Source organism: Coregonus clupeaformis, chromosome 18 (assembly GCF_020615455.1).
Source record: "Coregonus clupeaformis isolate EN_2021a chromosome 18, ASM2061545v1, whole genome shotgun sequence".
In the NCBI taxonomy this organism is placed as follows: Eukaryota; Metazoa; Chordata; class Actinopteri; order Salmoniformes; family Salmonidae; genus Coregonus; species Coregonus clupeaformis.
Genome location: NC_059209.1, coordinates 54,314,046 through 54,341,574, shown reverse-complemented (window position 1 = coordinate 54,341,574; position 27,529 = coordinate 54,314,046). Strand labels below are relative to the sequence as shown.

Genomic DNA, 27,529 nt, shown 5'->3' with positions numbered 1-27,529 from the left:
AGCCAATCCAGTAGGAGCTTTGATTGGTCAGTCACATCGCAATATCGCAGATGATTTGAATAAAGTTCAGCTTTTTCCAACCTTAGTCCTGCCCTGTTAAACTCCCTCGACCAACGGTCCCCCCCCGCCCTCTCCGCTTCTCTCGCTTTCCTTCCATCGAAAATTAATGGCGTCCGATGTTTCACCGCACGATGATGCTTCCAAGTGTAAATCTAAAATGCTTGCTGTGGTAGGGTTCAGTTTTTGTGGAACCGAAGCTCATACTAGAGAAGGGAATAATTGTATCAACTTAAACAGTCCTAGATATTCATTATGTGGAAGGCTGAATCACATCTCTTGCATTTTAGCCATGTGTAAATGCAGAGGGGACAGCCATGTACTAGTCAAGCACTGTATAAAGTGTCACTATCAGTCATGTGACTTCAGATAGTATGCCTACAGTGTGGCATTGATACTCAGGGTCTGCATAGTAAAAGCCATGTGTGCATTTGGGGACATGCTGTCCCTGATGTAGGGATCACATGTGGCTCCCCTGGAACATTTCTTTGGGCAGATGATCCTATGACGCCACTCCCTTGCATGGCATGGAGTAGGAACACGTGCCCTGGCCCTGTGCCCTGCAAGGAGCCGACGACTACCCACCACTATACTGAAGCCCCTCTGCAGCTCTATAGTCAATCAAATAAATGTGTCAGCTGGTTAGGGACCATGTGCTAACTGACCGCTGTTCACAGGGCAAATTCTGCCTCTTTGCACAACACCCCACCTGCATGGCAGTGAGTTTATTTTATGTTGCTTGACAAAAGGACTGTAGTATTCCCTTGTGCTTATTTTAACACAGTGATGGTCAGTCTTAGGTACAGTGCCTTCAGAAAGTATTCATACCCCCTGACTTATTCCACATTCTGTTGTTAGTCTCAATTCAAAATGTATTAAATATCTAATTTTTTCTCAGCCATCTACATGCAATACCCCATAAGTGAAAACATGTTTTTAGAAATTTTAGCAACTTTTATTGAAAATGAAATAGAGAAATACCCCTGAGTCAATACTTTGTAGAAGCACCTTTGGTGGCGATTACAGCTGTGAGTCTTTTGGGGGTAAGTCTTTAAGAGCTTTGCACACCTGGATTGTACAATATTTGCCCATTATTCTTTAAAATAATCTTCAAGATCTGTCGTTGATTGTTGATCATTGCTAGACAGCCTTGCCATATAATTTCAAGCCGAATTAAGTCAAAACTGTAACTAGGCCACTCAGGACCATTCAATGTCATCTTGGTAAACAATTCCAGTGTAGATTTGGCCTTGTGTTTTAGGTTATTGTTCTGCTGAAAGGTGAATTCTTCTCCCAGTGTCTGTTGAAAACCAACTGAACCAGGTTTTCCTCTAGGATTTTGCCTGTGCTTATAGCTGTATTTTTATCCTAAAAAACCCTGTAGTCCTTGCCGATGAAAAGCATACCCATAACATGATGCAACCACCACCATGCTTGAAAATATGAAGAGTGGTACTCGGTGATGTTTTGGGTTGGATTTGCCCCAAACACAACACTTTGTATTCAGGACAAAAAGTTAATTTCTTTGTGACATTTTTTGCAGTATTACTTAAGTGCCATATTGCAAACAGGACACATGTTTTGGAATATGTTTTATTCTGTACAGGCTTCCTTCTTTTCACTCTGTCATTTAGGTTAGTATTGTGGAGTAACTACAATGTTGTTGATCCATCCTCAGTTTTCTCATATCACAACCATTAAACTGTAACTGTTTTAAAATCAGCATTGGCTTCATGGTGAAATCCCTGAGCAGTTTCCTTCCTTTCCGGCAACTAATTTAGGAAGGACGCCTGGGTGTATTGATACACCATCCAAAGCCTAATGAATAACTTCACCATGCTCAAAGGAATATTCAGCGTTTGCTTTTTTATTTTTACACATCTACCAATCAGTGCCCTTCTTTTTTTACACTGCGGCTACTCGCTGTTTATTATCTATTATCTATGCATAGTCACTTCACCCCTACCTACATGTACATATTACCTCAATTACCTCGACTAACCTGTACCCCCGCACATTTTACACGGAACCGGTACCTCCTGTATATAGCCTCGTTATTCATATTTTATTGTTGCTCTTTTATTTTTTACTTTAGTTTATTTAGTAAATATTTTCTTAACTCTTATTTTTCTTAACTGCATTGTTGGTTAAGGGCTTGTAAGTAAGCATTTCACGGTACGGTCTACACCTGTTGTATTCAGCGCATGTGACAAATACAATTTTATTTGATTTCTTTGCGAGGCATTGAAAAACCTCCCTGGTCTTTGTGGTTGAATCTGTGCTTGAAATTCACTGCTCGATTGAGGGACCTTACAGATAATTGTGTGGGGTACAGAGATGGGGTAGTCATTCAAAAATCATGTTAACCACTATTATTGAACACGGAATGAGGCCATGCAACTTATGTGATTTGTTAAGCACATTTTTACTCCTGAACTTATTTAGGCATGCCATAACAAAGGGGTTGAGTACTTATTGACTCGAGACATTTCCGATTTTGCATTTTTTATGAATTTCAAAAATGTTCGACAAACAATTCCACTTTGACGTTGTGGGGTATTGCGTGTAGATCAGTGACACAAAATCTCAATTTAACTATTTTAACAACAAAATCTGGAAAAGAAAAGGGGTGTGAATACTTTCTGAAGGCACTGTACTCAGGAAGCCTGCTGCATTTACTGCCTTCTCACTTATACAGGGTGTTTGGGTTTTGCCTAATTAAAGGATAGTTATGTTTCACTGGGTATCCTCTGTGGTGTAGTTGACTGCAGTCTGGTAACACCTGATTGTTTGAGCACTCCCAGAAGGCAATAGGTAAACACTACAGTAACCAGGACGATCTGTCCACCATGGCTGTGTGTTTGCATTGGAGATGATGAGTCATGCATATCTAGCCCTGTAAATTTACATTAGCTCCTCTTGCTCTGTAAGTTATTTATTCTTTCCAGAGTCAACATTAAGCACTGAATTCACTAGAGTTTCTTCTGTGCATTCTGAGTGGCTGGATACTGGGTCCATGCCCGGGGCATGACTCATCTACTGTCAATGCTTGCACTCAGTCCAGTCGTCCAGTTGGGAGGAGGAGGGTTTAAAGCATCTTAAAATGGGAAGTAGATAGATTATCACCAGGAATGTTTTATGCCAACCACTTTGTATTCTTAGCCATTTTCCTCAATGTATGGATGACAGGGTGACGTCAGGCACTGGCCTATTTACAACATAAACGTATATTTTTACAGAAGCCTGCAGGCTATTGTTCACCGTTTCCTCGACAACAAGTTTACTTTTTCTAAAACTGGAGTGAGACATTGAAGAGAGGCCAAATTAATGCACAAGTGATGTCATATGCTACGTTGAATTAGTGACTTCTTTTTTTGAGACCACTCAAACAGTAATGACTGTCATTCACTCTCCACCTTTAGATTTCTCTTGACACTAATAACAGATGTGTTAAGATAACCAATTCCTTTTTATTGAGATTGATGCATCTGTGCTGTAGTGCTATGCCCTTGTTAATTCCTGTCCTCTTGTCGCACAGAGTGGAGGTTCAGGAAAACTGTGTTCGATGGAAGAAGAGGTTCACCTTTGTGTGTAAAATGAGTGCCAACCCCACGACTGGAGTGCTGGATCCCTCTATCTGTCGGGTCTCTGTGCGGAAGGTAAGTCTGTGTTGACTGATTGGAGACCTCTCTCTTACCAACACACAGCTCTATGCTGTTATTTCTGTGTCTGTGAATATCCGGGGCTACAGTTTCCTGCATGTACCACTGGATTATGTATCTTTCCATGTACTATTCACACCCCTGTTAACTCTCTGTAGCCTCTGTAATCTGATGGTAGATCAGTGCTAAACACACACTCCACTGCATGCCAGACTGCCAAAGTCCTCAGTAGTCATCTCCCTCTTCCTGTTTTCTCTACAGGAACTCAAAGGAGGAAAAACATATTCAAAGGTAAGAGCCCACTCCTCCTGAGCACCCCACCATGTATCCATAAATACATAGAAACAATTTACAGTAGCCTGATGTCAACACACATAAACACTCCTGTTACTCCATTTAAACATGAACATTAGTCACCCCACTTCTACAAACACAAGCAACAACTTTGGCACTCCTCTATAAGCATATGTAAACTATACCATGTTAGATGGGGAACGTTTACAGAGAATGCATACTCAGGTTGCCAGAGACCCTTCCTGTGTTTTCTCACGTTACGCTTCTGGATTTCCTTAAGCTAAATATAACCCCTTTCCTCCTTGGAAGTAGGCTTCCTTAAATACACACATCTGTAAACAGTAGCTTTGAGGAAATGAAACCTGGAGAAAGGGAAATGAGACTCATCTCCTCTTGGATAACCTGAGATTAATATTAAAAACAGGTGGGCTAAATGCCTGGAGCATACACGGTCTGTCTCTACATCCAGTCCCTTAGGGCTATACAACCTAAATGTGAAATTTGATGGCTACATGTATGTCACAGTGTATGCCGGTTTAAAACTACTGTTCTTAAAGGTAAACTCAGTGAAATGATGTGGCCATGAGCAGAACCGCAGATATTGAGATGAGCGAGATGCAAGACCTTGCTCTCACACAGTATCGGCGCACGTGCAAGGGTTCGCTTCATGCTGTTCACAGCGCAGTAGCCAGGGCAACTAAACTGAGCCTCACGCTTCAACACTCTTAGTTTGACCCACAATGCTGTTTACTTTCTTTATCTACGTCATATCGCTGAGTCTACCTTTAATGTAACTGTTGCTCTCCCTCAGCTGGGTTTTACCGACCTAAACATGGCGGAGTTTGCTGGCTCGGGTTCTGCGGTCCGCTGTTGTCTGCTGGAGGGATACGACACCAAGAATACCAGACAGGACAACTCCATACTGAAGGTAAGTGACTGAGCTAGGGTGGGCAGGAGTCAGGACTGTTGACCTTGGGACTTTTTCAGGGTTGGGTTTGGTTTGGTTGAACAGAAAAACGAATATATACTGAACAAAAATATAAACGCAACATGCAACAATTCCAACGATTGCCATGTGTGGGCCTGAGAGGGCATAGGCCCACCCACTTGGGAGCCAGGCCCACCCACTGGCGAGCCAGGCCCAGCCAATCAGAATGAGTTTTCCCCACAAAAGGGCTTTATTACAGACAGAAATACTCCTCAGTTTTATCAGCTGTCCGGGTGGCTGGTCTCAGATGATCCCATAGGTGAAAAAGCCGGATGTGGGGGTCCTGGGCTGGCGTGGCTACACATGGTCTGCGGTTGTGAGGCCAGTTGGACATACTGCAAAATTCTCTAAAACGACGTTGGAGGCGGCATATGGTAGAGAAATGAACATTAAATTATCTGGCAACAGCTCTGGTGGACATTCCTGCAGTCAGTATGTCAATTCCATGCTCCCTCAAAACTTGAGACATCTGTTGTGTGACACAACTGCACATTTTAGTGGCATTTTATTGTCCACAGCACAAGGTGCACCTGTGTAATGATCATGCTGTTTAATCAGCTTCTTGATATGCCACACCTATCAGATGGATGTATTATCTTGGCAAAGGAGAAATTCTCATTAACAGGGATGTAAACAAATGTGTGCACAACATTTGAGAGAAATAAGCTTTTTGTGCGTATGGAACATTTCTGGGATTTTTATTTCAGCTCATGAAACATGGGACCAACACTTTACATGTTGCATTTATATTTTTGTTCAGTAATATTTTATACTGAATGACTTTATATTGAGTGGTAAATGAAATCATCCCTCTGATCACCCACAGTGGCGGTTTTAACATGAAAATGGTGGTGGGGCAAACTCAATCAACAAAGCTCATATGCATTGAAACAAGTACTCTCCACTGGCTACTCATTGAATGCACTAATAACCAATCCCAGAAATTAGTTTTGAGCCACACACACAAACGTTATAACATTCGGGTTATGGCTACTTCCCATGTCTTTAGCTCTTATTGCACGGAAGACCACGGTAGTCGAGCATACTTTCATAGAGTAAACTAGCTAGTAATCGGTCTGCAATATTGCGACACTGTGTGCATCTGCCTGTCTAATATAAAGGGGCCTGGTTAACAATATGCAACGTTTATTACGCTATTCCCTTGCATCAGTCCAATCAAAGTTGCCGGGCATAACACGTTGATTTATCTGTGGCCAATGACAAAGAGCCTTCTTGGGCGGGCACTTCTACTGTAAATCAATGGAGCACTGACCACTGAGGTATAATAAGAACTGGAGACTGCGACCAAGATGTCCGCTCATTATTTTCAAGGTAATCTACACATGTTCGCATACGCCGATTCATGGACCATCTATATCCGGGTTGCATCCGGTTTATATGGACCAACATCACATGCGCACTAGCACTCAGTGCGCACAGGGAGCAGCACGAGCAGGGACGATGGTATCACATTATCCAAAAACATGGTAGACATTGGATGAATATTAAATTGTAATATCTTCGGTGAGTAAAACATTTTTTTTTTTAAACGGCCTTCAGCTACAATTATTTGAATAATTCAATGGATGTTTTGTGCACAAAGGTGATGACTATAGTGTCTTATTAAGAATTTTCAAATCTGACTTCCGTCTATGGAAATTGTCTTTTTCCGGGCATCACTTAAACTGCAGTACTGAAGCAAAACTGTAGGAGCAGTCGAAACTGTGCTTCTAGACCAGAACTCTGGCCCCTGGGCACCGAAGAGGGGCTTTTGCTGGCTAGCTCTCCCAGCAGGTGCTGCAGTGATGTAGTGTCCCCATGAGTGACAGCACCCTGTGCCAACGACACCTACGCTCTGTACTTTCTCTGTCTGCCCCACCACCACACAAAGCACAGAGCGACGCTGAAACTGCTGCATTTTGGAGCTGTCTTACTCAATGAAAATTGACCAAAACAACAATACAGTCGGAAAGCAACCACGTATGCTTTATTAGATCAAGCTATTTAAAAATTTTTTATAATAACATTGTTTGCTAACTGATATGATGTACTGTTGTGACATGAAATACCAGAATTGCATGCAAATATCCTGGCACATGACCACTGATCACCCAGAGCTGTTGATGCCCTGCACCTCAGCGGAACTTTTTATATAGCTACTGCAAACATGACTCGCTGTCTTTTACTTTTTACATTGTAATAAAAGTTGTCTTTGTCTGGATCTTCTCTGAAGGTGACTATCGGGATGACCCTCCTCTCTGGAGATCCGTGCTTTAAAACGTGAGTGACGTGATATATGTTCAAATCTCTGATCTGTCATTCATCATCATACATTTAGTAAATGTGATTCTGTCGCCCCTTTTCCCCACAGTATAACATGTGGTCTGACCAGTCATGTTTTTTGCAGCGCCCCCAGCACAGCCAAGTCCATCTCGATCTCAGGCCAGGACCATACCCTGCAGCTAGACTGTAAGGGGGAGGGCACTGGAACCCCTAACCGGCCCCCTTCTCTGGGCCGTTCCACTAAGCCCAGACCCTCTATCATCAGCTCAGGTATGACATGGCAGAAGGATCCGATTAAACCTGATAAGTGTGGTTGTTTTATGATTATCTCATCAACACTAAACAGTTAACCCAGGTCTGGGACACATGGTGAGGGACTAACTAAATGATGTGTGGTTCTGGTTGATGTCAGGACTTCCAGAGGAGCCAGACCAGACACAGGTGGCCAGCCCAGGAGAAGTGTTCCAGTCGGGCCACTCTCGCAACTCCAGCTACGCCAGCCAGCTGAGCAGGATCTCAGGTGTGTGTGTATTCCTGTTCCCCATCTTCCCTCTCCAGAGGTCATATTTCTTTGTTACTGTATTTGCACCAGTGTCAGTAATGTAAACTCTTGTTCACCAGGATATAGCACAGAGCACTCCTATTCCTCCAGTCTGTCTGACCTCACTCACCGGAGGAACACCTCCACAGGAAGCAGCACCTCTGGGGGCCTGAGTGTGACCGTAGACACCCCCCCAGAGGGGGAGAGGGACATCTGCCGGCCAGAGAGACCCCCTCGCCCCCCATGGCCCATCCTGCCATCCAACAGACCCCCCAGGCAAGACCTCCCACCCACCAGATGTGTTTAGCCCAATGTGTCTGTTTTCACAATCTATGAAACACTCCAATCCATCAGTGAAACACTACTGTTATTGTTCTTTGTATGACTGCTGTTTGTCACTTGCTGTTGAATGACTGGGCCTTTTCCCTCCACCCTGTGACAGGAGGAAGCAGGATTCTGTGGAGAGCCATCCCTCCTGGGTGAATGACACCCGCATCGATGCTGACGATATAGTTGAAAAGATCGTCCAGAGCCAGAACTTTGGTGACATAAGTAACACTGAAGGTATGAAACCTCAAACACCCTGCCCTTTCACTTGTCCAGCACATCTTTGCTGTCTCTTTTGTACATAACTTCCTCTATTGTACTGTGTTTCATTTGGCTCTCTCTTGGTGTGTTTGTTTCCTCTTCAGACAGTAACCTGCGACTGTTTGTCAGTAGAGACGGGACCACTTCCCTGAATGGGCTACGGCTTGGAAACAGGTGAGAACACACACACACACAGACACACACAGACACACAGACACACACACCTCTTACTCTGCCACTTTTTATTCTTTCAGGGTGTCCGCCGGTGTCTATGAGCCTGTTGTGATTGAGAGCCATTAGGACTGGTGAAGATGTGAGTTTGAGTTGAGGCCTCTGTGGTGAAGCTTGTGGACTAACTGTAGAAACATATGGTAGTCATCCTGGAGCACCAGCTCAGCTGGTTGCCATGAGAGGATGACCGTACCGCACAGTTCTCATGTTTAGTTGTGGGTCTGTTTACCCTATGGGGTTTGATTGATTGTAAACTGTTCTGTTTTTGTCTGGTAATTTTGCACTTTATTTCTAATGTGTTGTTGTACTCCCAGAAGATGTGGCTTAAGTCTGATCTCAGTTCAGCTGTATGTTGTTACAGTCTCTTTGTTTCCATGGTAAATGTCTTGTCCTGTTGATCAGGAAGTGACATCATGCATCTAACTCTATCCTCAGCCTTTCCACAAATATTGGGAAATAACGATCCGACAAATGTAATACTGTAAAGAAAATACCCAATACACATTGTATACGCTACTTTAGAATGTATTTTTCTCATACATGACCCAAAGCACCAGATAATCTCTGTGATGACAGTACTAGTCACTATTGGAGGAGAGCTGGTGATGGAGAAGAGGGAAAGTCCTCAGCAGTCTGATTGTGGTTTAAGTCCCATTTAGATTGTAGTACTCTGGCGCCCCCTTGTGAAGAAATGGCTTGCTGAGGGATCAGTCTGATTTTCAACAATGTCCCCAAAAAACTGATAGCTTCTAGCCTGTCTAGTTAGTGTTTACAGATCTCAAGGAACTGAGTAGGTGTAGTAATATGGGGGAAGTTTTATATGCTATAAGTTCTAAACCCATTAGATGGCTATTTGGTGCTGTCTGATTCTCTTAGATCTGCAAACACCAAAGGGGTAAGAAGCTAGGGGTCAGACTTGGCAATACATATTCAGCAGTCTTTTACACTGGCAGATGTCTTCAAACATTATCTTATGAAGGATCATCCATCATTTGTTTGTGTTTTTCCAACCAGCTTGCTGGTTTGTTAGATTTTTTATGGAATTTATCGAGCATTACAGAGGTTTGCAAGGTTCCCTGTTTTATTATGTTTTATATATTTACATTCTCAATAATGTTGAAAAATGCAGAACAAATTGTTTTCCTGAATATCTGAATGTAAACTGTGATTGACTTTTTCTATCCTATTTGACTAATAGAGCTGTTGTTATGGACTGAATGCTTGGAGGTTCGATACACTTGTTCAGAGTTAACATTTTGCAATGTCCTGATAACTATTATCTATCAGTTGTCTGCCTATGAATGCCTTAAATGAGATTCTGTATATATTGCTGTGCATTATCTACAAAATATCAGTTAACACATGGGCTTATATTGACCACAGCTGGGTTTACATTGGATGGTCTCAGGTGATGTGTCACGTTCATTGCGACAGCACTTTAGATTGAACTTTTTAAAAAACAAACACTTTCCTGTGTTTGAAGAGGGGTTTAAGCTATACACACAACCCCAGTGTCTTACACATAAATTAACATTTTGTCTAATCTTTTTCATAATATTATTTTTACAAAAATTAATTAATCTTAGATTATCATTTTAACAAATGCACATGTATACTAGACTAAAAATATCAGTAATCTTGGTCTATTTTTGTGATCCTCCCTAAATGTTTTATTAACAATAAAAAATAATTAGTGCTTATTTTTCTGTTTTCAATCTTTATTAAACTAAATGGGGCAATAACTTTGTTTCAAATGTTAGTCTAGTTGTTAGTTATGCTGTTCAATGCTATCCCACTGCTATTAACCCACTCAATAACAGATAGAAAATCATGCCTCCTCCATGAATATCAGTCACATCACTGGAAATATAATCTATCTCAAGCTCAAGTTTCCTTCAGTGTCATTTCATATACAGTAGCTTTGTGTCATCTTCCACTTTCTCATTCATCATTTATACTATCTTCCACGCTTCATAGGGTTTCCTCTCGCAGGGAGATGTATCTTCTCCTCCTCCTATCCCCTCTGCGTTCAGTGAACATGTAACAGAGCATGCACCACAGACTTTCCTCTGGAGCGATCTGCACTCCGCTGCCTGTCCTGAACGGCCGCAGAGCACAGGACCCTGTAGAAAGGAGCACAGAGGAGAGGGAAGGAGACGAGGGGAGGTTAGAAGGGGCTCAAAAGAGGGCACACAGTAATATAGTAAGACACCTGCTGTCACCTGTCTGTATCTAGATGTGGATACAGTGTATTTACCCAGGATAAAGTAGGCAGTGGCGCTGAGGGAGAGGATGATGAGGAAGATGGTGCCAGGACCCACGTCCCCCAGGGCACAGGCGTTTGGACAGGCACAGGGACTCTCCACCCAGATCTGCAGGGGAATGTCTCTATCAAAGTGTTGGGCGAAGGAAGTGGATCTGTTGGGGCTACAATGGTAGTGTACTACTGTCAGGGGGTGGGTGTACTCTAGGACTAGAGAAAGGGAAAGCTGATGTCAGTGTTGAGCACACAGACCACAATAATAATGACACTTCTGATTTACACTTCTGCTTACCAGAATATGAAACAGACAGTGTCTGCAAGCTGTTGTTGTAATGGAATACGTTGCCCTCATGTCTCCCATAGTTTATGTAGTGACTGATGTACCTGTTATTTCTGTAAAACCTGCTCAGTAAATGAATAATTTGATTAATCTTTGGGGTCCTCTGTAAAGACTTAGGCCTATATCGATGCTTCACAGAATGTAATATTGACCAACACAAAAGACTGCCACTACTTGTGTATTTTTTGTCAAACTATTATGATTTTTACAAAAAAGTACATACCTGACTGTCAAACAGGCAGCCACATCCGTGCAGTCTGTCCCTGCGAGGTCCTCGGGCTCAGAGAACGGCTGACAGGGGCTGAAGGAGAGAAGGATTTCTGCATTTGGTGGTGCGTTCTCCGATGGCACAGGCTTTAGGTGTCCCAAGAATCCGTCTGAATCCGCCATGGCTGCCAGGTTTATCACCCCTGAGCCATCCTTCATGATGCATCTACAGTTACTCATTTTTAAACAGCCTGTCTTTCTCCTCTTCAAGTCTGAGGGCGGAGGCGAAGGGTTGGACATGGAGGGAGACGATGAAATGACACCAAAGCAGATGGATGAAGTAAAGAAAACCATTTGAAACCTCATCTTGACAATGTTGAAGTGTAGACCTCTAGCTAGTTGTCTGTTTGGGAAGGTTCATTAAGGCAGCCATTTGTAATGTAGCAGCACAATGCCACTGACAAACCCATTAGAGCCTAACCGCTGACACATTCCAGGCGGTCCACAAAGCTCACTATGCTCCCAGACGCACATAAACGACCAATGACACCACACACAAACCCATACACACAATTTAGTTTAGACTACTCCTGTATTATGTATTACAGATACTCCCATACATTGAATTATACATTGAATAATTCCCCTGTATAATGAGCAGTTGCCAGCGTTAAACTTTCAGCTGGATGGAGGGAGGCAAAGCCAGAGTAGGCTAGTGTATGGAGGTATTGAAAACACAGCTGGGACAGGGACTGGATAGAATAAAACTATTCAACACATTTAAAATAGATTGTGAAAATAATAGTGCAGAAGACAGACTTCCCATTGGGCAGTGGTTTTTCATCTCATTTCAAGCAGCGTTGTAAACATTGAAATTAGGGTAAAATGTCAATTTAAATACAATGACAATCTGACTAACAGGTTGTTACATCAATCTAATTTCTACATGGAATTGTGTTAAATTCCATGTAGAAACGCAAAACATTTTTCATCCTATATTCAATATACTGTATATTGGATTGTTGAAATTATGTTGAATTTCATATTTGATTAGACATTTGATTTGACCTTGTTTCAATGTTGATAGTAAAATGGTATGTTTGAATCAACGTCATTGTTTCAACATCATGCCATCAACTATTGAATGTTATTTAGGTAGTCTACGCAAATGAGTTTGGAAGCTGATCAATGTCTAAATGTGTTGACATGATATCTCAGCTGAAACCAACACAGCTTATTTCCAAAGCTAAGCAGCGTACACAGACATGCATCTGGATGGTAAACTTGTTCTCACTGAAGTGCATTACCCCTCATATACCAGTAGGAGTCACTGTTCAAGCAGGAATCGTTGTTAGCTAGCAAGCTAATTTAGGAAGTGCTCTGTGGTGCTAGCCTAGCTAAAAACTAACTTTTCCAGTCAGTTAACTAGCCAGTTCATGTAGCTACCTAGACAATGAGCACACTGAGGCCGCGTGCGTCCCAAAAATGTCACGTGACAGGCATGCCTTGAAAGAGTTCTAATCTACATTACGTGGCTACGGGACAGAGGAAGGGGTAGCTTACTCAGCTCAATGCTCCTTGTCTTCAATGTGTGTGAGAGAGAATTTTCAGTGTTAGCTAATTTGGAAAATGTGCTAGGCTACTGGAGGTTAATAACACAAGAAAGTGTAGTGGACTAAACTTTCTGAACTTCACCAACGGAGTGGAGCCAAGAACAGGATTTGTGTAATCTAGCTCCGACTACATCAATTCGTCCAAGATGAGTACTTAAAAAAAGAAATATTTGGCCTCATGAGTGGAGCAGCGATCTAAGGCACTGCATTGCAGTGCTAGAGGCGTCACTACAGACCCAGGATCGATCCCAGGCTGTGTTGCAGCCGGCCGCGACTGGGAGACCCATGAGGCGGCGCACAATTGGCCCAGCGTTGTCCGGGTAAGGGGAGGGTTTGGCCGGCCGGGATGTCCTTGTCCCATCGCGCTCTAGCGACTCCTTGTGGCGGGCCGGGCACATGCACGCTGACTTGTGTCGCCAGTTGTACGGTGTTTCCTCCGACTCATTGGTGTGGCTGGCTTCCGGGTTAAGCGAGCAGTGTGTCAAGAAGCAGTGCGGCTTCGCAGGGTCGTGTTTCGGAGGAAACATGGCTCTCGACCTTCGCCCGTCTCAAGTCTGTACAGGAGTTGCAGCGATGGGGCAAGACTGTAACTACCAATTGGACATCACGAAATTGGGGAGAAAAAGGGGTAAAAAAATAATATATATATATTCTGAAATGCCCACCCTGTACCTATGTTTATCCTCTGTATTTGCGTGCCTTTCTTTATTTGCTGAAAACCATACTTTTTCAATAAACGTTAATCAAATACCACCACCAACTGTTTCTTTGTTGAGATTCAATCAGAGTTGCCAGGTCTAGCTACAGTTATGGCCAAATGACCAGAAAACATTGTGAAATGATGTTAACACAATGTTAAACATTGTGAAATAGTGTTCATACAAATCACATTGCTCTAGAATAATCGTATTTTCAACTGGAGTATAGAAATAATTTTGAAACTATTTAACCAGACGGGTGATTCAGATTTAGTTGCTTCAGATACTTACAATAGTCTATCCACTCAGAAATCGACTGTTTGGAACGATGAATTTAAGATGTTTTTTTGTATGTTAGCATTGTTTAAAACTTGGAGGTTGTAAGTCATGTAATGAGGCATGCCTTACCTTGTTTCAAAGTAGCCTAGCTAAAATCAGACCATATGTTGAGGGAATTACTTTATAAGCACTTACTTATGCCATTGAAACTGGCATTTTCTATTGTTCTAAATCAACTTTCTTTAATTGTCCAGCAGGCAAAGACACAATCCTAGTCATATTAGCAACCCATGCTAGTTGTTGCATCTTTAGATCTCCCCTCTTTCTAAATTTCTAACAGATATTTTCTTCTCTGTCACATGAAACCGCTGGCATGTGCCGTGCGCTTTGCATTTTTGGAACATGCGCGCGTAGCCTACTGCACTGTGTGCATTGTTGCGCTGATAATGTGAAGAAATAACTATCAACATTTTAAGCTAAATGTTCTGATCTGTTACATTAGCCTCATTGCTTTTTAATTTGTTTTAATGTAGCCTACAGTAGTTGAATTTTGGATCTACCGTCCCAGAACTGTCCCCGAGTCTGTTTGAACCTTCCCAGACATTTTTTTAATCATCCCCAGGAGAACGCCCTTCATTTCAAGCCCTGGCTACATACCCAGAGAGAAAGCACATTGTTTGATCCTCTCTCACTCTCTCTGAAAGGGTTGCGATTATTTCTCAGCAGGGCCGGCTCTAGCCTTTTGGGGACCCTAAGCGAGATTTGGTTGGGGTGGCCCCCCCACCAAGCGGGCCAGAAAAATGTGTGGCCCCCCTATACATTTCTTGCAGTGGCTGTCAATGGTACTGATTTCTGTGTGTGTGTGTGCATAAGTAGAAACAACATGTTGACTCACCCTACTTGTAGAGAAACGCCAATGCAATCCTCCTCTCTCTCATGTTGCCGAAACAGTATAGGACTCTGTCATACAATACATGCTTTTAGTTTTTGTTGTCCTAGGCTACCTGGCTAAAATGCTTGCTCGCTAGCCTAACTTCCTTTCATGGGAAACGATTAGCCAGCTAGTTAACATTAGCCTACTACATCTAGCTACATATTGAACATCCATCCTCCCAGGCCAGAGGCACAATGTATGAATTTATGGTTGGATCAGACTCATTGTTATAATCATTGGCCGGTCCTTGCCATTTTGCAGTCGTAGGCGAGACCAAGAAATGTTGTCCCCCTGCAAAACTAGAATTGTCCCAGTAAGCAAAATGACATTGAAAATATGTCTAAGAGACTTATTTTCCAGACGTTGAAGTTAGGTTCAATTTAGGTTCTGAATGTAAGGTGAAAGGTATTTTCCGTATGTTTAAAATACATATTTTTCAGGACGTTGAAAAGGCATATTTTACGGACGTTGAAAAATAAGTATCAAGGCCGGTCTGGACAGCACCAAAAACAATGTCTGTGGATATCAAGGTCGGTCCGGAACTGCACCAAAATAAGATGTCCAAAAGGCATCGGCGTCGGCCCGTGTTTACTGAGGTGTAGTCTACAGTGTTGTCTGAAATAGAATTGTATGAATCCCCATGTATGTGGTAAGCTTACCGTTTGTAAAACACCAAAATAAGACGTTGGCTCGTGCTTACTGGGCTGTAGCCTACCATGTTGGCCACAATGGTATTTTATGAATGCCCATCCATGTGGTAGGCCCACCGTTTGTAAAACAGGCCATTGTATTGGCTTTATGAGTCCTGATTCCTAATTAATCCATTTGGCTATTTAAGCTCTGAATATCAGCTACCCAACTTTATCAGGAGTTATCATGAACCTATTTGCAATGTGTTTACACAAGGGGAAATGCAGAAGTATTTTCTTTTTCGCTATGATCAGCTTGTCAAATTGACGGATACAAACTTGAAACCACTGATCATGACAATGGGGTGAAACAAAAGTTGTGATTGTCCATTCCATATTGTCCATTTTACTTTGACCTGTCCTGTTTTTAGTATATGTTGTTTGTTAACATGACAGCTATTTTTTTATTTGATTGAGCACCTTTTAGGTTAGGTTATTTGATCGGAAAAACCTGCATGATGTAAATAGTGTCCATCTCATTACATTGTCATACATTTTATCTCCAGCCTGTAGATTACAGAAAAGGCCACTTACTCTTTCTACCATATCTTATATCTGCTACATGATTTATGTTAGATACTTTTTTGACAGAACGTTGTGGAATGCTACAGAGATGCATCTCTCCAACAGCACCCTGGAGAGGCGCGCTGGGAATGGACAAGCTAAATATTTTGCGCCCCTGCCTTTGACAAAGGGTGCACTGCTTATCAAAGGGCGGCATCCTCATTGTTTTTTGGCAGAACTAGGTGAGGTTTTATGTGTTAGGCACCGGAGGACAACAACACAACGAGATGCAACAACTGACGTTTGGCTTGATGTGATGTCATTGGAGTGAAGCGAAATCCAAACTGGCTTCCCTTGACACTTTTTTTTGGTGCGCCAGGACCATTCACAGTTGAGCTCACTCAGTTGATTGGCTATTATTGTATTTATTTTTTTATCAAGGGAGGCCAAACGCTTGCTGGCTTCCCTTGCATTCAATGCTACAGGCGGCAACAATATTATACACTTTTTGACCAGACAGCATCAGAAAGATGGGTTACACGTACAGAGACAGAGGGGCACTGTTTCGCTCGCTCTGATTCTTTCTCTGGTGAGATACATTCAACCTCTTGCGAATTGAAGGAAAATTATGAAACACAGAGAGACGAAAGATAATTTATTTGGTATGTTTTTTGTGTGTTTATGTTAGTCTATCTTTTTTGGGGGGGGGCTTGGGGGGGGCCTGGCTTCCCTTGGCATCCATGAATACACGCCACTGTGCACCTTGTATATTCTACTATTCTAATTCTCAACAGTAAGGTGAGGCCTCGACTGAGTTCCTAAAAAAATTGTCCAGACCTAAACCTGATCGAGATGTTGTGGCAGAACCTGAAACGAGCAGTTCATGCTCGAAAACCCACAAATGTCCCTGAGTTAAAGCAGTTCTGCATGGAATAGTGGGCCAAAATGTCTCCACAGCGATGTGAGAGACTGATCAACAACTCTTGGAAGCGTTTGGTTGCAGTCATTACAGCTAAAGGTGGCACAACTAGTTATTGAGTGTAAGGGGGCATTTACAGTGCCTTCAGAAAGTATTCTTACTCCACATTTTGTTGTTGTTAGTCAAAATGGATGTAAAAAAAACAACAATTGCACCTATCTACACACAATACCCCATAACAAAGTGAAAACATGTTTTTAGACATTTTGGCTACTTTATCAAAAATGAAATAGAGAAATATAAACACAACATGTAAAAAAAAGTGTTGGTCCATGTTTCATGAGCTGAAATAAAAGATCCCAGAAATGTTTCATAAGCACAAAAAGCGTATTTCTCTCAACTTTTGTAAACAAATTTGTTTACATCCCTGTTAGTGAGCATTTGTTCTTTGTCAAGATAATCCATCCACCTGACAGGTGTGGCATATCAAGAAGCTGATTAAACAGCATGATCATTACACAGGTGCACCTTGTGTTGGGGAAAATAAAAGGCCACCAATGTGCAGTTTTGTCACACAACACAATGCCACAGATGTCTCAAGTTTTGAGTGAGCATGCAATTGGCATGCTGACTGCAGGAATGTCCACAAGAGCATTTGCCAGAGAATGTAATGTTCATTTCTCTACCATAAGCCGCCTCCGACGTCTTGGGTTTGCTCACTGTGGATGTCCATTGGCATGCTGGAGAAGTGTGCTCTTCACGGATGAATCCCGGTTTTAACTGTACCGGGCAGATGGCAGACAGCATATGGCGTCGTGTGGGTGAGCAGTTTGCTGATGTCAATGTTGTGAACAGAGTGCCCCATGGTGGCTGTGGGGTTATGTATGGGCAGGCATACGCTACGGATAACGAACACAATTGCATTTTATCGATGGCAATTTGAATGCACAGAGATACCGTGACGAGATCCTGAGGCCCATTGTCACGCAATTCATCCGCCGCCATCACTTAATGTTTCAGCATGATAATGCACGTCCCCATGTCGCAAGGATCTGTACACAATTGCTATACATTTCCATGGCCTGCATACTCACCAGAGATGTCACCTATTGAGCATGTTTGAGATGCTCTGGATCAACGTGTATGACAGCGTATTCCAGTTCCCGCCAATATCCAGCAACTTCACACAGCCAGTGACGAGGAGTGGGACAACATTCCACAGGCCACAATCAACAGCCTTTGGCGGCGATTACAGCTTTGAGTTTTTTGGGGTAACTTTCTAAGAACTTTGAACACCTGAATTGTACAATATTTGCCCATTATTCTTATAAAAAATCTTCAAGCTCTGTCATGTTGATTGCTGATCATTGCTAGACAGTCATTTTCAAGTCTTGCCATAGATTTCCAAGCCGATTAAGTCAAAACTGTAACTAGGCAACTCAGGAACATTCAATGTTGTCTTGGTAAGCAACTCTAGTGTAGATTTGCCCTTGTGTTTTAGGATATTGTACTGCTGAAAGGTGAATTTGTATCCCAGTGTCTGTTGAAAAGCAGAATGATCCAGGATTTCCACTAAGATTTTTCTTGTGCTTATAGCTGTAGTCCGTTTTTTTTCATCCTAGAAAACTCCCTATTCCTTGCCGATGACAAGCATACCCATGACATGATAAAGCCACCACCATGCTTTAAAATGTGAAGAATGGTACTCAGTGATGTGTTTTGTTGGATCTGCCCAAAACATAACGCTTTGTATTCAGGACAGAAAGTTAATTTCTTTGCACATTGTTGCAAACCGGATGCATGTTTTGGAATATTTGTATTCTGTACAGGCTTAGTTAGTACTGTGGAGTAACTACAATGTTGTTGATCCATCCTCAGTTTTCTCCTATCACAGCCATTCAACTCTGTAACTGTTTTAAAGTCACCATTGGCCTTATTGTGAAATCAGCATCTGCTTTTTAAAATGTGTACACATCTACCAGTCGGTGCCCTTCTTTGCGAGGCATTGAAAAACCTTTGTGGTCTTTGTGGTTGAATCTGTGCTTGAAATTCACTACTCGACCGAGGGACCTTACAGATCATTAATTGTATGTGTGGTGTACAGAGATGGGGTGGTTAGTCAAAAATCATGTTAACCACTATTATTGAACACCGAATGAGTCCATGCAACTTATTATGTGATTTGTTAAGCATATTTTTACTCCTGAACTTATTTAGGCTTGCCATAACAAAAGGGGTTGAATACTTATTGACTCAAGACATTTCAGCTTTCAATTTTTTAATTTAGTTAGAAAATTCTCTACAAATAACATTCCACTTTGACATTATGGGATATTGTGTGGAGATCAGTGACACACAATCCAAATGTAATCAATTTTAAACACAACAAAATGTGGAAAAAGTAAAGGGGTGTGAATACTTTCTGAAGGCACTGTACTTTTTCAAACAGGGGCTTTGTGTGTTGCATAACATTGTTTATGAAATAAATTAAATAAGTATCAAAATGGTGTTATTTGTTCACTCAGGTTCCCTTTATCTAACATTAAGGTTTTGATTGAAGATCTGATATCATTCAGTGTCCAAAATATGCAAAAATAGTGAAAATCAGAAAGGGGGCAAATGCTTTTTCACGGCACACTATTTTGGGGAGATTATCTAAATAGCAAGTTGTGTTTCTTTTCATACCGATACATGAAACCAAAATTGCACTAGCCTACTTGGCAAAAAGGAGGGTTCCTCCATCTCCCAATTCAATTAACCCCTGGCAATCAGATTACTACAAGGCCAAGTTCAATTGCCGACATCAAATTCAAAGCAAACTGGCACTTCCTAAACAAAGCAAACTGGCACTGTCTCTGCTTTCTATTGGCTACCGCAGGCTTGGAATCATTTTAGTATACTTTTTTTGTTGCCTACTTAAATGTTTTGGTCTTGAGCTAGGGTATGGTGACTGCCATACCCTGCCATACACAACTGACGCCCCTAGAGGGGCACCCAACCCTAACGGTTTCATGAGAGAAGCAAATCCTCCTGAACGTCATCCTGGACCTGAAAAGGTGTCTGGACCACATGTAGCAGCAACTGAATGAGAGTGAGGAGTGGATCACGCCATCTATTCAGAGTGACTTCATCCTTGCCGGTAAGGGGATCCAGAAGAGGGAGGGAAGCCACTCCGTGCAAACCTCCGCCAGACAACAGCTCAGACCGCCATCATCCAGACCGTTGCCAACCAGACCGCCCAGACTGCCACTGTCCAGACCGCCGCTGACCAGACTGCCACCGTCCAGACCACTGACGAGCAGACTGTCCAGACCACCTCTGATCAGACTGTCCAGACCGCCACTGACCAGACAGTCCAGACCGCCTCTGATCAAGGACCGTCCAGACCGCCACCAACCAGAATGCCCAGACCGCCTTTGATAAGACTGTCCAGACTGCCACCGTCCAGACCGGCAACAACCACACCGCTGTCAACCAAAACGCTGACGACCAGGTCGACCACAACGCCCTCAAACAGACCGCCAACGACCATACTGCTGACCACACCACTGACCACTACAGCAACGACAGCAACAGCTGGCATTCCTCAGATGGCCGTAATGGGTCTGTAGCTGGAGAGCCTGTGTGATCAGGTCCAGAACCAGGCAAGCTACACAGAGCGGTGCGCTACCCAGAGAGGACCTGCACGGTAAGATTGCCACTGCTCTGCAGGGGGATGGTAGAAAACCCCAAGCCTGGAGGGTCTGAGGTCTGCAAACTCAAAGAAAAAACCGATGAAGTCCTCATCCTCGATGACAGTGTGTTCAGAGAACTAAATACCTGCCGAGTTACCAGTATGGACAGTGACAGTTAAAACTGTTTTGTTTTTGTTTTGATAATTTAAAAAAAATAGGAGTTTATTGCTCTAGGCCAGTATAGGTCATGACATGGCTTTTGTTACTATGGTGTTATGATTAGCATAGGACTACTTTCTACTCTTATGGTACTGAAGGGACTCAGCACAGCAAACGGGGGTAGTGAGTGTAGCGATTGTACAGTCATTGTGCCTCTGTGCTCACCCTGTGTGTGTGTGCACACTTTTGTGTGTTGACACATTCGTTGTAATCCTATTGGCTACCGTTGTTCATGGGTATTTCAAATAGCGGGCATGCGCTCAGTGATTATCAGTTAACAGACGGTTTACTTGATGGTTTAACGACATAGGACTGGAGCACTGCTCGTCTTCTGCCAAACCTAAAGCGTCCTAGCTAGCTAATTCATTTAAGTTTTACCCTAATTTGAATGTTTACAACGCTGGTTGAAATGAGATGAAAACAGTACTGATTGATGACTTTTTGCAAATGTTTTCCATGTAGATTCCACGTCACAATAGGTTGAAACGATGTTGATTCAACCATAGTGTGTGTGCCCAGTGGGTTCTTTGTTTATTCAGCTTTATTTTTGTAGAGGTTCATAAGGTAGTGTGCTTGCCCTCATGCCCTGAAACAACAGGTCGCAGTTGTAAATGAGAACTTGTTCTCAACTGGCTTACCTGGTTAAATAAAGGTGAAATCAAAAAATGAAAAACCCAAGTTGACAGTCCCCTATATGTCATTGCAAACACCTTTTGAGCCTCTGCACTGCAGGTGTGACACATCCGGAAGATCTTTCCCAAGCCATATGCGGCATTTCTCTGAAGATCGACCATTGTCATGAACATTTATTTTTTGTTAATATGGCTTCACCAAATACTATCCAAGCGCATATGAAAATGATGAATAGGCTTCAAATACATCTCTAATGATTTTCACTGAATTCAGGTATATCCCTTGTACAGGAAGGCAACAAAAGATAAAAGGTTAAGGTAAGAACTGCCATGAACACAGTGCCCACTGCACACAGATGTCAGTTCAACATCTATTTTTGATTTACATTTGGTTGAGTTGTCAATTAACGGAAATTCAACTTGATATCAACTAAAAATGTCACAATGACATTGGATTTAGGTTGAAAGTTAGGTGAAAAAAATATGAAATTCCCTTACGTTGATGAATTTTTGCAAATCCAATCAGTTTTCCATGTTGATTCAATGTCATCACATTTTTTGTTGAAATGATGTGGAAACAACGTTGATTCAACCAGTTTTTGCCTAGTGGGTGGTTATCAGCTTTCATGCCAGTTACAACAGTTAGCAATGTCTGAGCATAATGAATATAATTGTGTCCATGTTATACCCAAAAGACAATATATATTTCCAATTTCTTCAAATAAAAGAACCTCTAACTTGAAATTGAGCTATACATTATACACTGACTGTAGAAAACATTAGGAACAACTTCCTAATATTGAGTTGCACCCGTTTTGCCCTCAGAACAGCCTCAATTCATCGGGGCGTGGACTCTACAAGTTGTTCGAAAGCGTTCCACAGAGATGCTGGCCCATGTTGACTGCAATGCTTCCCACAGTTGTGTCAAGTTGGCTGGATGTCCTTTGGGTGGTGGACCAATCTTGATACACACAGGAAACTGTTGATCGTGAAAAACCCAGCATCGTTGCAGTTCTTGACACACTCAAACCGGTGTGCCTGGCACCTACTTCCAAAACCCGTTCAAAGGCACTTAAATATTTTGTCTTGCCCATTCACCCTTCGAATGGCACACATACACAATCCATGTGTCAATTGTCTCAAGGCTTAAAAATAATTATTTAACCTGTCTCTTCCCCTTCATCTACACTGATTGAAGTAGATTTAACAAGTGACATAAGGGATCATAGCTTTCACCTGGATTCACCTGGTCAGTCTGTCATGGAAAGAGCAGGTGTTCATAACATTTTGTACACTCAGTGTAGATCCACCCGTGTTTGCTGTGGCTTGGTTTATGTGTTTCCCTCGTGGTGAGTTGTGTGTGTGTCAGATAGAGAAGAGGTGGAGTCTGCCTCGCTCAGGGATAGCCAGGCGGAGGCAGTGGTGGGGTCTGAGGAGGCACTGGAGGATGTTAGGACTGTTTGAGATCAACCAGGAACATGACTTCTACAGCCTCACCGGTCTTATGAAAGACCATGCTGCCCAACAAACCAGCATCGACACACCAGCACCTGTAAGCAAAACTATAGACTACACAACATTATACACACTATTTAAACTGTCACTCAGAATACATTTAAATACCAAAGGTACACACCTCTGAGAAAAGTACTCCTTACAGTACTTGCATTGTACATACCGGTAGTTTTTCCTTATTTGGTATGCCCTATGTCTGCCAGCACCTGAGGGAATGGATACATTCATATTTATTTGTATTGTGTTGTTTCCTTGTCTATTATGGCTTTTGTTGTGGCAGAATTGGGGTGAGCTGTTGTACATTCTCAAGGGTTATGCTCTGTTCTGTGTTGGACTGTGATGTTATGTTCATAGACTCCTGTTATGTCTGAACCCTAACACAAGGCCATTGTGTTCTGGAACTGTTGTTTCTATAAAATAACTGTTGTGTAAACAGTATGATTGTTTTATCACCTCCCACTATAGAAGGGAAATGTAACCATTTACTCTTCGAGCTCCTTCCCTGACTGCGATCAGAGAGTAATCTACCTTGCAGCTGCTTGTATTAAAGATTCACCATTATATAATTAGTCTCTGCCTAATCTTTGGATCGAATTTTCCACAACATTTGGTGCCGTGACCCAGATGAGAGCGACCTGACTTTTTGATCCGTTTCGCTTGGCTTGGAACCAGACATCCCTCTGGCCACAAAGAAAAAGGTAAGATACCTTATTAAAAGATCTCTGTGAGGGACTGTCTGTTTTCCAGCCAAGCCTTAATGGTAAAATATCTCTTGTCCTCCTCATCCATGACATTTTGGGGTTCAAATTTGGCAGAACTATTTCCCTATAATAATGAATCTGACCAGTGAACAGTAGAACCTAAGGAAATTGGTTCAGAGTTAACATTGATCAATGAGAGGACAGTAAAACCTAAGGAAATGGGTATGGAGAACCTAAGGAAATTGGTTCAGAGGATCTAAGAAAATTTATCCAGAGAGTAAATCTAAGGAAACTGATTTACATTAAGTGTCTCCAATAGTAGGGATGGGTTTACATACAATCACTTGAAAAATACTGTTGGAACAGTATATTAGCAGGCCTGCAAGTAGGAATTGGATTCCCTACAATTAAATACAAATATAATATATACACTATATATTATTCAAATTTTCTCTGTTCCAGTGCACAAGGAAAGTCAGTACCTGTTTGCGTTATATGGATAACATCTTGGTGGCATCTAGGGGCAGAGAAGCACACATTAAGGATGTTACTACGGTATTACAAACATTAGCACACAAAGGCCACAAGGCATCCAAAAATAAATTAGAGCTGTGTCAATCTCGAGATCTGTATTTGGGTCATCACCTCTCCTATGGTCAGCGCTCCCTCGCCGACGCTAGAGTTAAATCTATTTTAGACTGCCCTGCACCAACTACAACCCGCCAGATGAGAGGATTTTTGGGAATGGCAGGTTACTGTCAGGTTACTGTCGTCAGTGGATTCCTGACTATTCCATCCTTGCCTCTGGTCCCGAGGGCTACCTTAAAAATAAGCTCTATCCCATTCTGAATTGGCTGATGTATTTTATAATTTGGGCGCATTGAATATTATTCTTAAAATAAAGTGAATATCCAATGGAAATTGGTTATAAATATAATATTGTTAAGGTAGAGTAAAATACAAACAATGCATTCCAATAAGGAGAAAGTAAAAGGGGAAAGTGGCATCCCGGTGAACAGAAGTTATCATGTTTGTTTTGTTTGTTTTAAACCTTACAATAGAGGTAAAAGCAGAACATTGTTTGAGAGTGAGCCGTGTGTATTAGCAGTAGTGATTGAGAGGGTTTTCCTATTGGAAAGAGTAGAAGGATCCTAGTTGAAGGAAACAGAAATGGAGACTAGTGAAAGTAACAAAGACAATGATAAAGAAAGTCAAATGGAAAGATTCATGGTACTCATGGTCTATCAAATCTAATGAGTGTTGACAGTATGGTGAATGGTAATATGTTATTAGTAGCTTTCAGATAGCACTCTAATAATGCAATATCTTAGTAATTTGAAGAAGCTAAGGTTTCAATACAAGGTCACATGACAAATACAAGTATGAACAGTATTTGGTTGCCAATGTTTGGTTTTATTATGCGCCTAAGCGAACAGAGGGATTGAGCCCTGGGACTGATATTAAATTAGAGGCCACCATCTGGTGTTTGGGTTAAAGATAAGCTTCCTGTGGACGGATAGATAAGCCGCCAGTTTTATCGAGGCTTCCTGCCCAAAATGCAGTAAGCTTATTGAAAAAGAGAGGGAGGTAGATAGGCATAGTAGTACCGAATATTGCATTTTTAGGACTGATTAAGATGTAGCATAGTGAAAACTAAGTACATGTTTATTTTCTCTTCCAGAACTGATGGAATGTCCACTATCAAGTTTTCTGATGAGTAAAAAAATTATTCCGTATCTCTCCCTTTGAAATGCTTTCTGAGGCAGGTGCCTTGTGAGAGCAGTTAGTGAAATTCTACAGTACTATAAAGTATAAAGGTACCCGGATCCGGCTGTTAAGGGAGCTCCCAAATTAAGTAAAGCCTGGCCATTTGTTTGTTTTTGCCCTACGTTTTACCACACACACCTGCATATACACACAACCCACCCGTCTATACTTATGAATATTTGTTAGTGCTGTTAATACTGTGTCTGATTTATTGTGTGGGGTTTTTCTATTTGATTTTAGTAGGTTCTTCACGGTTTAGAAAGGATGCACCTTAAAGGGCACACAAATGACATTTTCTGAAGTATCTATTGTCTGAATTTTGGTTGCACACATGTAAGTTCTCCTGATGAGAAATGTACTGAAAAACCCAATGTAAACCTGGTACAGAGAATCTTTAACATGTTTTAAAACAATGAGACTGAAGTACAGGGAAAGAAAAGGGAAAGAACAGACTCACTTAATGGTGTTGAATGACCTCTGACCTGACTTTCTGGTGAGGTCTGATCACCCTCGCTACAAAGATCAGTGATATTGGTTTATATTTAAATATAATATGTAAACACTGATAAGTATGAAGAAGTGTATTGTTGTTGATACAAATCTCACCAGACTTGTATTTATATCCCTGACCTATTTTTCTTTACCCTTTATAATTGATCAATAGTTCTGATTCTGATTTGGACGGTCAAGAAGGAGAGAGACAGAGCGCTGCCCCTGAACTGTGAAGAAAGCACAAAGGGAGGGGGCAGGTGAGCTACTCACACACAAGTGCACGGTGTGAGTCATGTGTCCAAAGGGGGAATGGTAGGTGTTTGTAGAAAAGAATGGTATGCACCCAAATGTACCACGATCGCCACACAAATATGTGCCCAATGTTTAATTTGTCAAGAACACAACGTAGGAAAGGAAGTACCGACCTCTTTGTCAAGCCTACCAGTCCCCTGGGGCCCTTTGGTAAATATATTGTTCCATGAATCAGTGTACCACAAAGTTTAGATAGCGATTGGGGGAAACATTTCAAGTCGAAGATAATGAAAGAACTGTGTGACATGATGCAAGTTAAGAGAAATTTGCATGTACCGTTTCACCCGGAAAGTTCTGGACTTGAAGATCGTTATAATGGCGTTCTGAAAAATAAACTGGCAAAAATATTTTCCCAAACAGGAGTTACCTGGGTGGATGCACTACTCATAGCCTTGTTTTCAATGCGTTCCACCCCAGTCAGGAAAAGTTACTGATGGCCCATCCCATGAAAACTCCAGTGTCACCACCAGCTGCAGTCCCAGATCTGCATCTGTTGGATGACACTATGATGAAGTACTGTATAACTGACTAACTGTATTTGAGCTGTTCACTCACAGGTCTCTGCTGCGCAAACTCCCCCAGACGACCGTCCCCATCACAATCTCCAGCCTGGAGATTGGGTAATGGTCAGGAGAAACTACAGAGGTAAAGAACCTTTGAAAACCAGGTGGAAAGGACCACATCAGATCGCCCTCACTACCTCAATGGCGGTAAAATGCTTAGGGAAACACCTGAATCCACGCCTCCCACTGTAAGCAAGTAGCAGAGCCGGAAGAAGATGTTACTCCTGTTACTCATACAACCCAGTAGGGGCACTCTGCTTACCCTGGAACTCACAGCCATTGTGGCTGTGGGCATCCTCTGGGTGGTTACAGACTTCGAGCCAGAGGCGGTTGAACATGCTAGTAACCTCTCCCTGACCTCTCCGCTCCAACGAGGCCCGGCTTCCACAGGGTAAAGCCCAGAAGTAGATGACCCCGCTGACTTGGACCTGGACTCTAATGACCCTGCGGACCTGAAGAGAAGAAAAAAAGAACATTTACATTCTGGGGTTTTCCTCGGGTCAAACACTTTCTTACAATTAGCTAGTAATGTCTCTGTACTACAGAATGTATCAGATTGTTGGG

The 27,529-nt window shown here is 42.2% G+C and overlaps 2 protein-coding genes across 2 annotated transcripts in view; one reads left to right on the top strand and one right to left on the bottom strand.

The window, feature by feature from the left end:
• The window catches only part of fam102aa (family with sequence similarity 102 member Aa), a 32,469-nt gene extending 22,146 nt beyond the window's left edge, over positions 1–10,323 (top strand). Inside the window, exons 3-12 of the mRNA XM_045226961.1 lie at positions 3,596–3,716; positions 3,981–4,010; positions 4,825–4,941; positions 7,235–7,281; positions 7,409–7,554; positions 7,697–7,804; positions 7,906–8,101; positions 8,268–8,389; positions 8,518–8,587; positions 8,668–10,323. Of these exons, the coding sequence (XP_045082896.1) occupies positions 3,596–3,716; positions 3,981–4,010; positions 4,825–4,941; positions 7,235–7,281; positions 7,409–7,554; positions 7,697–7,804; positions 7,906–8,101; positions 8,268–8,389; positions 8,518–8,587; positions 8,668–8,713 (1,003 nt within the window). The 3' untranslated portion in view covers positions 8,714–10,323. The remainder of the gene's footprint in view (positions 1–3,595; positions 3,717–3,980; positions 4,011–4,824; positions 4,942–7,234; positions 7,282–7,408; positions 7,555–7,696; positions 7,805–7,905; positions 8,102–8,267; positions 8,390–8,517; positions 8,588–8,667) is intronic.
• Positions 10,324–10,447: 124 nt separating this feature from the next.
• Positions 10,448–11,945, bottom strand: LOC121551071. The gene is made up of 4 exons (XM_041863597.1): positions 11,471–11,945; positions 11,200–11,309; positions 10,902–11,117; positions 10,448–10,767 (listed from the first exon to the last, which is right to left on the bottom strand). The coding sequence occupies exons 1-4, from the start codon at positions 11,818–11,820 to the stop codon at positions 10,616–10,618; spliced, it is 828 nt and encodes a 275-aa protein (XP_041719531.1). The 5' UTR covers positions 11,821–11,945; the 3' UTR covers positions 10,448–10,615.
• Positions 11,946–27,529: the final 15,584 nt, after the last annotated feature.

Excerpts from the sequence above, each read along its gene's own strand:
- LOC121551071 (XM_041863597.1), bottom strand. The coding sequence starts at position 11,820 with ATGAGGTTTCAAATGGTTTTCTTTACTTCATCCATCTGCTTTGGTGTC. Across the intron at positions 11,118-11,199 it reads ACTGTCTGTTTCATATTCTG|TCCTAGAGTACACCCACCCC; the intron begins GTAAGCAGAAGT and ends CCCTTTCTCTAG. Across the intron at positions 10,768-10,901 it reads CACTGCCTACTTTATCCTGG|GGTCCTGTGCTCTGCGGCCG; the intron begins GTAAATACACTG and ends TCCTTTCTACAG.